We start from the raw sequence: 13,225 nt of genomic DNA, 5'->3' as shown, positions 1-13,225 counted from the left end.
GTTTGTTAATTCTAAATGAATAAAGTTTTGTGAATCCTGGAAAAAACTATTCTAAACCTCTTTGAAACCATTTTGGAAGCAAAGTGTAAATACAAATATGTGGCCACTTATGGGGAAGAAATGGTTATTCATTCCCTCATTCATTTATCCAATAAATAGTCATTGAGCATCTTCCAGTAGCAATCATTGATTGTAGTAAGAGCTGAGGATGCAGCCTTGAGTAAAAGACTTGGTTCCTGTCCTCATGGAGCTTCTTAAATTTTATTAAGTTTTCAGTAACCTTTATGAATTATGAATTATTCTGACTAATACCTAAACACTGTTGATATTTCTTAACCCCATCCCACCTCCTACTCCACAAAGCCCTTTTTCCCTAAGTTTAGGCCACTTTTGCATAGGGTTTTATTTATTTTTATTTTTATTTTTTAAGAGATTTTGAGAGAGAGAGAGACAAAGAGAAATGAGTGGTGGGGTGGAGCAGAGGGAGTGAGAGAGAAACAGACTTCCTGCTGAGCAGGAAGCCTGACATGGGGCCCAATCTCAGGACCTGGAGATCATGACCTGAGCCGAAGGCAGATGCTTAACCAAATGAGCCACCCAGGTGCCCCTTGCATAGTTTTTTTAAACTCTGCTTTGAATTTTAAACTCATAGTCTTCCAAACAAGGAATTGTTATTATTTGGATAATGTTATTGTTAACATTTTACTATGATTTAATATGTTTTGGGGTGACTGGGTGGCTCAATTAAGCATCCCACTCTTGGTTTCTGCTCAGGTCATGATCTCAGGGTCATGAGATTGAGCCCCACATTGGGCTCTGCACTCAGCACAGAGTCTGCTTGAGAGTCTCTCTCCCTCTCACCCTGCCCCTCCTCTACCCCCCAACTCACTCACATGCCCTCTCTCAAATAAATAAATAAATCTTAAAATATATATATATGTTTTGGGATGCCTGGGTGGCTCAGTCGGTTAAGCATCTGCCTTCGGCTCAGGTAATGATCCCAGGGTCCTGGGACTGAGTCCCGCATCAGGCTCCTTACTCAGCGGGAAGCCTGCTTCTCCCTCTGCCTGCCTCTCCCCCTGCTTGTGCTCTCTCTCTCTGACAAATAAATAAATAAAATCTTTTTAAAAAATATGTTTTAATATATTAATGTTTTGCTATATGTGCTTCATCTATTTTGTTTTCTGAGGTATTTTAAATTACAGGTACCCTGACGTTTTATCCCTAAATAGGTCACTGTATCTCTTTATAAAAGCATATTTTCCATTGGACAGCCACATGCTGAAGACTGAAACTGGACCATTTTCTTACACCATATACAAAAATAAACAAAATGGATGAAAGACCTAAATGTGAGACAGGAATCCATCAAAATCCTAGAGGAGGACACGGCAGCAACCTCTTTGACCTCAGCTGCAGCAATTTCTCGCTAGACACTTCTCCAAAGGCGGGGGAAACAAAGGCAAAAATGGGCTGTTGGGACTTCATCAAGATAAAAAGCTTTTGCACAGCAAAGGAAACAGTTGACAAAACCAAAATACCCACAGAACCGGAGAAGATTTTTGCAAATGCCTTGTCAGATAAAGGGCTAGTATCCAAAATCTATAAAGAACTTACCAAACTCAACACCCAAAGAACAAATAATCCAGTCAAGCAATGGGCAGATGACATGAACAGACTATCTCCAAAGAAGACATACAAATGGGGCGCCTGGGTGGCTCAGTTGGTTAAGCGACTGCCTTCGGCTCAGGTCATGATCTTGGAGTCCCGGGATCGAGTCCCATATCGGGCTCCTCCTCAGCAGGGGGTCTGCTTCTCCCTCTGACCCTCCCCCCTCTCATGTGCTCTCTCTCTCAAATAAATAAATAAAATCTTTAAAAAAAAAAAGACATACAAATGGTCAACAGACACATGAAAATATGCTCAACATCACTCTGCATCAGGGAAATAGAAATCAAAACCGCAATGAGATACACCTCACACCAGTCAGAATGGCTAAAATTAACAAGTCAGGAAACAAGTGTTGGCAAGGATGCAGAGAAGGGGGAACCCTCTTACACTGTTGGTGGGAATGCAAGTTGGTACAGCCACTCTGGAAAACAGTATGGAGGTTCCTCAAGAAGTTAAAAATAGAGCTACACTACGATCCAGCAATTGCACTACTAGGTATTTACCCCAAAGATACAAATGTAGTGATCTGAACGGGCACCTACACCCCAATGTTTATAGCAGCAATGTCCACAATAGCCAAACTATGGAAAAAGACCAGTTGTCCATTGACAGATAAATGAATAAAGAAGATGTGGTATATGTATACAATGGAATATTATCCATCAAAAAATTGAAATCTTGTCATTTGCAACAAAGTGGATGGAACCAGAAGGTATTATGCTACATGAAATAAGTCAATCAGAGAAAGACAATTGTATGATTTCACTCATATGTGGAATTTAAGAAACAAAATGGAGGAGCATAGGTAAAGGGAGGGAAAAATAAAACAAGATGAAATCAGAAGGGAGAAGAGGGAGACAAACCATAAGAGACTCTTAACCATAGGAAACAAACAGGGTTGCTGGAGGGGAAGGGGGTACGAGGATGGGGTAATTGGGTGATGGGCATTAAGGAGGGCACGTAATGTAATGAGCACTGGGTGTGAATCACTGAACTCTACCTCTGAAACTAATAATACACTGTATGTTAATTAATTGAATTTAAATTAAAAAAAAACCCAAAACATTCTCCTATGTAACTTCAGAATTATGATTATATTTGCACAATAAACAATAATTTTTTTTAAGATTTTATTTATTTATTTGAGGCAGAGAGAATGAGAGACAGAGAGCATGAGAGGGAGGAGGGTCAGAGGGAGAAGCAGACTCCCTGCCGAGCAGGGAGCCCGATGCGGGACTCGATCCCGGGACTCCAGGATCATGACCTGAGCCGAAGGCAGTCGCTTAACCAACTGAGCCACCCAGGCGCCCTAAACAATAATTTCTTAATGTCATGTAATACTAACCTTAAGATGTACCCAGTTGTTCCTAAAATGTCTTTTACAAATGATTTATTAAGGTCAGGATCCAATCCAATCCAATCCAAGGACTGAATTTTCCATTTGGTTTTTAGGGCATAAAGGGAATTCCCAGTTTTTTGGTCTATCTCAAACATCCTTATTCAGCCTCTTTCTAGAAGCTACTGGCTTATTTTTTCATATACACATTAACATTTAATTGTATAACTTTCCAACTGGAAAGTTTATCAAATTGAGATTCTAGGTGATTTAGAACCAAGTTCTCTGAGGCTGTTAGATGATATGGAAATTTGAGTTCTCCCCTCTAATGAGTGTTTACATTCAAGCATATAGGGCTACATAAGCAGAGGTATTATAAATCACATTAAGAAAAATTTTTAAAGATTTTATTAGAGAATGAGAGAGCACAAGAAGGAGAGGTAGAAGCAGTCTCTCCGCTGAGCAGGGATCCCCCCAACCTGGGGCTCGATCCCAGGACCCTGGGATCATGAGCTGAGACAAAGGCAGATGCTTAACTGACTAAACCACCCAGGTGCCCTTATTAAAAAAATTTTTAAAATATTTTTAATTTTAAAAAATTTATTTAAATTCCAGTTAACATACAGTGTAATACTGTTTTCAGGTGATAAATCAGATTTCAACATCGCGTTTTATGTAGTTCTGGAGCATTTACTACAAAGTAAAGAGAAACAAACTCTGAATCCTAGGTCTAATAGTTCACACTATATACAAAAATTAACTCAAAATGGTTGAAAGACCTTAATGTAAGTGCTGAAACTATAAAACTCTTAGAAGAAAATGTAGATGAAGATCTGTGTGACCATTTATTAGGCAATTTTTTTAAATGGAATTTATTAAGTAATCTCTACACCCAAGGTGGGGCTTGAACCTACAATCCTGAGATCAAGAGCTGCACGCTCCTCTGACTGAGTCAGCCAGGCATTCCTGGGCAATAGTTCTTTAGATATAACATCAAAAGCAAAAGTAATCAAAGAAAAAAGTAGACAAATTGGACTTCATCAAAATTAAAAACTTTTGTGCACCAAAGGACACTATCAAGACAGTAAAAAGTTCAAAGAATGGGAGAAAATATTTGCAAATCATATATCTGATAAGTATCCAGGATATGTAAAATACAACTCAAGAGTAAAAAGACAACCCAATTTAAATATGGGCAAAGGATTTGAATAGACATTTCTCCAAATAAGATATATAAATGGCTGATAGCACATGAAATGATGCTCAATATCATTAGTCATTATGAAAATACAAATCAAAATTACAATGAGAAATCACTTCACACGCACCAGGCTGGCTGTAATTTAAAAAGCAGACAATGACGAATATTGGCGAGGAAGTAGAGAAATTGGAACGTTCATACACTGCTGGTGGTAATGTAAAATGGTGCAGATGGTATGGAAAACAGTTTGGCAGTTCCTCAGAAAGTTAAATATAGAATTACCATATGACCTAGCAATTCTTGCCCTAGGTATCTACACAAGAGAATCGAAACTGTGTTCACATGAAAACTTGCACAAGAATATTCACAGCAGCATTATTCATAATAGCCAAAAAGTGGAAACAAAAATATATCAGTCTGATGAATGGATAAACAAATGAGGTATATACATACAATGAAATGTATTCAGCCATAAAAAGGAATGAAGTACTGATACATGCTACACCATGAATGACCTTGAAAACATCCTGTTAAATGAAGAAATCCACATGTAAAAGACCACACAGTATAAATTCCATTAAAATGAAAACTTCAGGGCTGGCAAATTCATATTTGTATATCTTCTTTGAAGAAATGTCTATTCAAGTCCTTTGCTCATTTTTAAACTGGGTTACTTGTCTTTTTATTGTTGAGTTGTACTTTATATATTTTGAGTATTAGATGCTTATCAGATATAAAATTTGCAAATATTTTTCTCCTGTGGGTTGCCCTTTTTACTTTCTTGATTGTGTTCTTTTGTATTTAGTTCTTTTTATTTTTATTTATTTATTTTTAAAGATTTTATTTATTTGTCAGAGAGAGAGAGCGCATGAGCAGGGGGAGCAGCAGGTAGAAGGAGACGGATAAGTAGGCTCCCTGCTGAGCAAGGAGCCTGATGCCGGACTTGATCCTAGATCCCTGGGATCATGACCTGAGCTGAAGGCAGAAGCTTAACTGACTGAACCACCCAGACATCCCTATTTAGTTCTTTTTAGTAATTTCTTTCTCTTTAAGGATATTCTTTAATTTTTTTTAAAGTTTTTATTTATTTTAGAAAGACAGAGCACAAGTGGGGGAAGGGGTAGAGGGAAAGGGAGAGACAGAATCTCCAGCAGACTCCCTGCTGAGTGCAGAGCCCCATGGGGGGCTCAATCCCAAGACCCTGAGATCATGACCTGAGCTGAAACCAAGAGTCAGACACTTAACTGACTGAGCCACCCAGGCACCCCTGGATATTCCTTATTTGATGAGACATTGTGTTCATAATTTTCTTTAGTTCTTTAGACATTATTTCCTTTAGCTTGGAACATTTCTTTAAAGTTTTACTTATTTATTTTTTCAGTAATCTCTACACCCAATGTGGGGCTTAACTCACAACCCCGAGATCAAGAGTCACGCACACTGACTGAGCCAGCCAGGCACCCCTAACTTAGAACATATTTAAAATAGTTGATTACTGTTGGGCGCCTGGGTGGCTCAGTTGGTTAAGCGACTGCCTTCGGCTCAGGTCATGATCCTGGAGTCCCAGGATCGAGTCCCGCATCGGGCTCCCTGCTCGGCAGGGAGTCTGCTTCTCCCTCTGACCCTCCCCCCTCTCATGCTGTCTCTCTCTCTCATTCTCTCTCTCAAATAAATAAATAAAATCTTTAAAAATAAAATAAAATAGTTGATTACTGTCTTCAGCAAATTCAATATCTGAGCTTCTTCAGGGAAGATTTCTTTTTCTCTTTCTTTCTTTTTTAAGATTTATTTATTTTAGAGAGACAGAGTGAGAGAGAGAGAGTGAGGGAAGGGAGAGAATCTTCAAGCAGACTCCCCACTGAGCATGGAACCCTATGCGGGGCTCAATCCCAAGAACCATGAGATCATGACCTGAGCCGAAACCAAGAGTCTGATGCTCAACTGACCCATCCCGGCACCGCAGGGAAGATTTCTTATGGACTGCTTTTCTTTCCATATATGGGCCATACTTGTTTCTTTGCATACCTTTTTGAGGGGGAAATTTTTTGGAAATTTATAATTTTTTGTTGAAAACTGGAATTTAAAATAAGATATTGTGGAAACTCTGGACATTGGAGTTTGCCATCACTCTGAGTTTATTGTTGTGACTGTTTAGTTACTTTACTGAACTAATTCTGCAAAGTGTGTATTCTTCCTCATGTGTGACCACTGAAATCTCTGCTCATTTGGCTTAGTGGTGAGCTAATGATCAGGCAGAGATTTTCATAAATGCCTGAAACCAAGAAATCTCTCAGCCTTTTATTTTTTTAAGATTTTATTTATTTATTTATTTGAGACAGAGAGAATGAGAGAGACAGAGAGCACACGAGAGGGGGGAGGGTCAGAGGGAGAAGCCAAGCAGGGAGCCCAATGCGGGACTCGATCCCGGGACTCCAGGATCATGACCTGAGCCGAAGGCAGTCGTTTAACCAACTGAGCCACCCAGGCGCCCTCTCTCAGCCTTTTATATTGAGGGGCTCTTCTAGTGTGTTGGGATCTGTCTTCAATGTTCAGGCAGGCAGTTTGCAACTCTCACTTAGCCTTACCTTCTTGCTTGCTCAGAGCCTCAAATTCATCCACAGGTAAGAGCTTTCGTACCATCTCCAGTCTTTCCTGAGCATGTGCACAGCTGTGTATGTGGCTTTTGGATTCTCAGGAATGTGTTAAAGCTTTTCTTTCTTTTCTTTCTTTCTTTCTTTCTTTCTTTCTTTCTTTCTTTCTTTCTTTCTTTCTTTCTTTCCTCCCTCCCTCCTTTCTTGCTTTCTTATTTATTTATTTATTTTTAGATTTTATTTATTTATTCATGAGAGATAGAGAGAGAGAGGCAGAGGCAGAGGGAGAAGCAGGCTCCCCGCGGAGCAGGGAGCCCGATGCGGGACTCGATCCGAGGACCCTGGGATCATGACCTGAGCTGAAGGCAGACGCTTAACCGACTGAGCCACCCAGGCGTCCCTTGCTTTCTTATTTATTTATTTGACATGGTGGGGGTGCGGGTGGAGAGAGCAAGCACAAGCAGGGGGAGCTGCAGAGGGAGAGAGAGAAGGCTCCCTGCGAGCCTTCCAGGAGCTCCATTCCAGGACCCTGGGATCATGACCTGAGCTGAAGGCGGATGCTTTAATGACTGAGCCACCCAGGTGCCCATGTTGAAGCCTTTCAAACCCTTTATGGACATCTTATTCCCAATCTATCTTTTTAAGTATTTTGGTCAACTTGTTGTTTGTCCTAATTGTTAGTTACCTCAGGTGGCTATAATGTTATAAAGTGGATGTTAATTATTTCTGACCAAGGCCCCAGGAGAAAGGCTGTTTGCATTAGCAAGCTCTGCTTTAGGTCAAATAAAGGCAAAGCTTCTAGTGGGATTTTTCAGTGACTTGTCAGACAAGTCAAATAATGATAGCTGGGAATAGGGCTTTGGAGGAGATATAACCCATTCTACTTTCTCTGGTGGCTGGTAGGCTACTGGTTTTCACTATGATTTGGGGGACTGTTGGTTTACAAAGCTCCCAGAAGCTAGGGAGAGGGAGGTAAAATAAGGCAAGTTAAGGATACTATATGGGGTGTGTGTGTGTGTGTGTGTGTGTGTGCATGGGTGGCTCAGTCAATTAAGCATCCAGGTCTTGGTTTTGGCTTAGATCATGATCTCATGGGTCTGGAGATCAAGGTGCCCCACCCTCACCCCCATGGGGCTTGGAGCTCAGTGGGGAGTCTGCTTGAAGATTCTCTCCCTCTGCCTCTCCACCCACTCATGCACTCTTGCACACACACTCTCTCTCAAATAAATAATAAGTCTTTAAAAAAAAGAATACTGGGCGCCTGGGTGGCTCAGTTGGTTAAGTGACTGCCTTCGGCTCAGGTCATGATCCTGGAGTCCCTGGATCGAGTCCCGCATCGGGCTCCCTGCTCGGCAGGGAGCCTGCTTCTCCCTCTGACCCTCCCCCCTCTCATGTGCTCTCTCTCTCTCTCATTCTCTCTGTCTCAAATAAATAAATAAATCTTTAAAAAAAAAAATAAATAAATAAAAAAATAAAAAAAAAATAAAAAAAAGAATACTATATGGGTAGGAGTGAGTGGCTGGCTCCATCAATAGAACATGTGACTCTTGATCTTAGAGTTCATGAGTTCAAGCTGCATGTTGGGTGTAGAGCTTACATTAAAAAAAAATACCATATGGGTCATATGATTTATGTTTTAACTCTTTAAAGAACTGCTAAATTGTTTTCCAAAGTGGCTGTATTATTTTACATCCCCACTAACAATGCATTCCAGTTTTCCACTTCCTCCTCAATATTTGTTTATTGTCATTTTGGTTGTGGCAATTCTAGTGGGTGTGAAATGGTACCTTTTTTTTTTTTTCCCTGAGAACTAGAACTGTCTTTATTTACAGATGATATGATCATCTATGTAGAAAATCCTATGGGATCTGCAACAAAATTAATAGAACTAATTTCTAAGTTTATCAAGGTTGTGGGATTTAAGATCTATATATCAAAATTAATTGCATATATCAAAATTAATTATAATTTTATATACTGGCAATCAACAATCAGAAATTGAAAATAGGGGCGCTGGGTGGTTCAGTTGGTTAAGCATCTGCCTTCAGCTCAGGTCATGATCCTGGGGTCCTGGGATCAAGCCCCACGTCAGGCTCCCTGCTCAGCGGGGAGCCTGTTTCTCCCTCTCCCTCTGCCCCTCACCATGCTTGTGCTCTCTCTCTCCCTCTCTCTCTGTCAAATAAATAAATCTTTTTTTTTTTTAAGAATTTAGTTATTTGCGAGAGAGAGAATGAGAGACAGGGAGCATGAAAAGGAGGAGGGTCAGAGGGAGAAGCAGACTCCCCGCTGAGCAGGGAGCCTGATGCGGGACTCCATCCCGGGACTCCAGGATCATGACCTGAGCCGAAGGCAGTCGCTTAACCAACTGAGCCACCCAGGCACCCAATAAATAAAATCTTAAAAGAAAAAGAAATTGAAATAAAAAATACCATTAAACAGGGGCACCTGACTGGCTCAGTCAGTAGAGCGTGTGACTCTTGATCTCAGGGTTCTGAGTTCAAGCCCCAGGTTGAGTGAAAAGATTACTTAAAAATAAAATCTTTCTTTCTTTCTTTTTTTTAAAAAAAGATCTTATTTATCTATTTATTTGAGAGAAAGAGAGGGAGAGAGTGAGCATGAGCGGGGTGAGAGGCAGGCTCTCCGCTGAGCAGAGAGCCCAATGTTGGGCTTGATCCCTGGACTCTGGGATTATGACCTGAGCTGAAGGCAGATGCTTAACCAAATGAGCCACCCAGGTGCTCCTTTTCTTTCTTTCTTTCTTTTTTTTTTTTTAACATTTATTATTTATTTTAGAGAGAGAGAGAGCATGCACATGGGGAGGGGAGGAGCAGAGGAGGAGGGAGGGAGAAAGCTTGATCCCATGACCCTGAGATCACGACCTAAGCCAAAAGCAAGAGTGGACACTTAACCAACTGAGCCACCCATGCGCCCCAAAAATAAAATCTTAAAACATTAAACAGCTTTATTTTTATTTTTTTAAGATTTTATTTATTTATTCATGAGAGAGAGAGAGGCAGAGGCAAGAGAGAAGCAGGCTCCCTGTGGAGCCTGATGTGGGACTCGATCCCAGGACCCCAGGATCATGACCTGAGCCGAAGGCAGATGCTTAACCAACTGAGCCACCCAGGCACCCTAAACAGCTTTAAATATAAGAAATATTTAGGGAGAATCTGACAAAAGATGTATAAGACCTATAAACCAAAAACTACTAAACATTGAGAGAAATTAAAGACATAAACAAATGGAAAGAAATACTGTTATTTATGGAGGTCAAAGTGTGATAGTGGAAGACGAAGGAGGATGTAGTCAAACATAGAGTTTTACAAAGTTGGGATTTAGAAAGGGCTTTGTTCTCAAGGATAACAAAATTCCACATATAGTCATGGTGTTAGTTATGGAAAAGAATGAAAATACTAGGGTATCAGCTGGGTGGAGCTTTCTGCCTTGTGTTTAAAGGACTGAGAAGGAGAACAATGGATGTGTGGTGGGCAGAATTCGTGAAGTGGTATCTGGATGTGCTTTTTTCTATGTCAGTGTTTGCTCATGTTATATCCTTAGATCTTGGTATAGTGCCTAGCATATAGTAGTCATTCAATAAAAGTTGTAGAAATAAGGAAGGATTAATACAGCTTTATGGATGGCACACTTAAGGTGACTCATTACCCCAAGTTAATATTTTGGCCATTTATGTAGGGAGACTGAGGCAGAACACAAGCCAATCCCAAAGACTTATAGCAGTAAGTTGTATAAACAAGGAAAGATCTTAGATTTCTGTCACAGAGATATTTTCACTTGTGCTATGACACTTTGTAGGTGATGAGAATATGCTTCATTTCATAAAATTTTTAAATGCTTTCTTTGTTTTAGGCACTGTATTGGTCACTGGGGCTGTAGCTTGAACAAGACAGACATACCTCTTGCCCTTGTGGAGTTTCCAGTCTAGTGGGAGTTACAAACAAGTAAACAGGCAATTAATAATATGGCATGACAAATAATGTGATGGGGGAAGTGCAGAATGATGTGAGACCATATACAAGGAACATCTAATATAAATATCTAAGCTAAGGCCTAAGGAAATAGTTGGCCAGGCAAAGTGTTCTAGGCGTTGGAACAGCATCAGCAAATGAACAGAGATGAGACAAACCTTAGAAAATTGGGAAATATCCTATAGGCTAGGGAAGGGAGGTGGAGAAAGTGAGCAAAGGCCAAATTCTACAAGGCCTTACAAGCCATTTTTGGGAGTTTCAAATTTGTCCTGTGGGATGGGGAATCCTTGAAGGATGTTAAGCAGAGAAGTGACATGATCACACATGTGATTTTTTTTTAAGTTTTAAATTTTTTTGTAACCACGACACACAGTGTAGGGCTCAAACCCATGATCCTGAGATCAAGAGTCACATGCTCTCCCAACTCAGCCAACCAGGTGCCACACCCACGTGATTTTAAAATAGTATTGTGACTTCCTTTTGTGGACAGTGGGTTGGAGGGCATCAGAATGAATTCAGGGAGACGAGTTGGCAATGTAGTCATTTTGGTGAGAGAGTTGAGGGGACTTGAACTAGGGACAAAAGTGTGTATGGAAGCTGAAGGAGAAAGATACCTTGGTTTCTGGCTTGAGCCATGGGGTCAATGTTTGTTCTATCCGCTGAGCTAAGGGACTGTTGAGAGCAAATAGGTTTGGGGGAGAAGATGAATTCAGTTTTGGATTTGCTAAGTTTGAGGGGTGTCTGGGTCAGCCTTGTTGGACTTCTTGTGGACTTCTACTCCTTGTGGAAATCAGGAGAGACATCTTGGTTAGAGATAGAAATTTGGAAATCATCTGTATATTGTTACTTACTAAAGCTGGAAAAGTAGATGAGATTGAGATGGAGCAGCCAAAAGGTGAGAAGAAAGCTAAGAGAGTATGGTTTCCCCATAACAAGTGAAGGAAGTGGTAAAAACAAAAACAAATGAGTAGATGTGTTTTCCCGGGGAACATGATGTATGAAAAGAGAAAACCTGAGACCAGAATCCTACTTTTAAGAGACAAATAGGGAAAGAGGAAATGCCACAGAAATAGAAGGGACTGGGAGAATTTTAGGTCCCAGAAATCAGGAAGGGAGGAGTAGTTGGCAACATTTTTACACTAATATATCAAGTAAGATGTGTATTGAGTGGTGTATATTGGATGCAGCAACAATGAAGTTCATGATGACTCTGGTTTGAGGCAGTCTAATGGAATGTAGAAGCAAAAGATAGATTATATTACTTTAAGGAGTGAATAAGTGGTGAGAAGGAGAAGATTTAGTAAAGATAATGTCTTCAAGAGGTTTAGCTGTAAAGGCATGAGAGAAAGGGCAGTTATATCTAGAATGACATGGGGTTAAAGGAAATCATTGTTTTTCGTTAAGTTCTTTTGATTTCTTTTTGGGATCGTGATTTACCTTTTTAGTATTATTTTGTTTTCTTGGCTCCATTTCATTTTTTTTAAAAAAGATTTTATTTATTGAGAGAGAGAGAGCAAGTGAGAGAGCACGGGTGGGGGGAGTGGGGGGCAGAGCAGAGGGAGAGGGACAAACAGACTCTGCGCTGAGCGTGGAGCCTGATGCAGGGCTTGATCCCACAACCTTGAGATTGTGACCTGAGCCAAAATCAAGAGGTGGAGTCTCAACTGACTGAGCAACCCAGGTGCCCCTGGCTTCATTTCATTCTGAGATGATGGATGGGGCAAGAATTGAAAATATGTAACTATTTAGCTTTTGCTTTGTGTAGTTAATCCTTTGCATATGGTAAGAAAATAGCTTTACTATCTTAATTAGCTAGATTTTCTCTATATAATTTTTGAGCGATCCTCTAGATAATAAAACCTCATTTTAATCTATTGCATCTTCTGTTTGATTTTAGATCATTCATCGAGATATAAAACCTGAGAATATTTTAGTATCCCAGTCAGGAATTACTAAGCTCTGTGATTTTGGTTTTGCACGAACTCTAGCAGCTCCGGGGGACATTTATACGGATTATGTGGCCACACGCTGGTATAGAGCTCCAGAATTAGTACTAAAAGATACCTCTTATGGAAAGTATGTATATTTTGGGATCCTTTCTGGCCTTTCCTGGTCATCTCTTTTTTCCCTTTGTGTATCTGTCCCCCCTACCACTAATACCCTCTGCTCTCTGCTTCTGGGTTAGGAATAAGAAAGGGATGCCTCTAAAAAAAAGAGAGACCCTCTAGGCACCTGTCTTGCTACATAATGATGTTACCATGCCTACACTGTACTGTTGAGGGGCCCCAACCTCAGGTGACCTTTGCAGACATCTTTCAGGCTGTATCCATGCTTGCTTTAAGCTGTGCCCCACCCTTGGCAGAGTTGTCTCCTCTGCTTATCTTTAGCCTCTACATTCTGCAGAGATTTAAAAATCATTTACCTCACTCTGCCAGTGTTA

General features: G+C 40.4%; 1 protein-coding gene across 1 annotated transcript in view; it reads left to right on the top strand.

Annotated features, from left to right (window-relative positions):
• The window catches only part of CDKL3 (cyclin dependent kinase like 3), a 59,683-nt gene that overhangs the window by 10,307 nt on the left and 36,151 nt on the right, over window positions 1–13,225 (top strand). Inside the window, exon 4 of the mRNA XM_064595909.1 lies at window positions 12,683–12,861. Coding sequence (XP_064451979.1) covers window positions 12,683–12,861 — 179 coding nt within the window. The remainder of the gene's footprint in view (window positions 1–12,682; window positions 12,862–13,225) is intronic.

This window comes from Mirounga angustirostris, unplaced genomic scaffold (assembly GCF_029215605.1).
Source record: "Mirounga angustirostris isolate CCGP_5_RB_7025 unplaced genomic scaffold, mMirAng1.0.hap1 SCAF_7, whole genome shotgun sequence".
Taxonomy (NCBI): Eukaryota; Metazoa; Chordata; class Mammalia; order Carnivora; family Phocidae; genus Mirounga; species Mirounga angustirostris.
The sequence above is the reverse complement of the archived record's forward strand: the minus strand, read 5'-3'. Positions and strand labels throughout refer to the sequence as shown.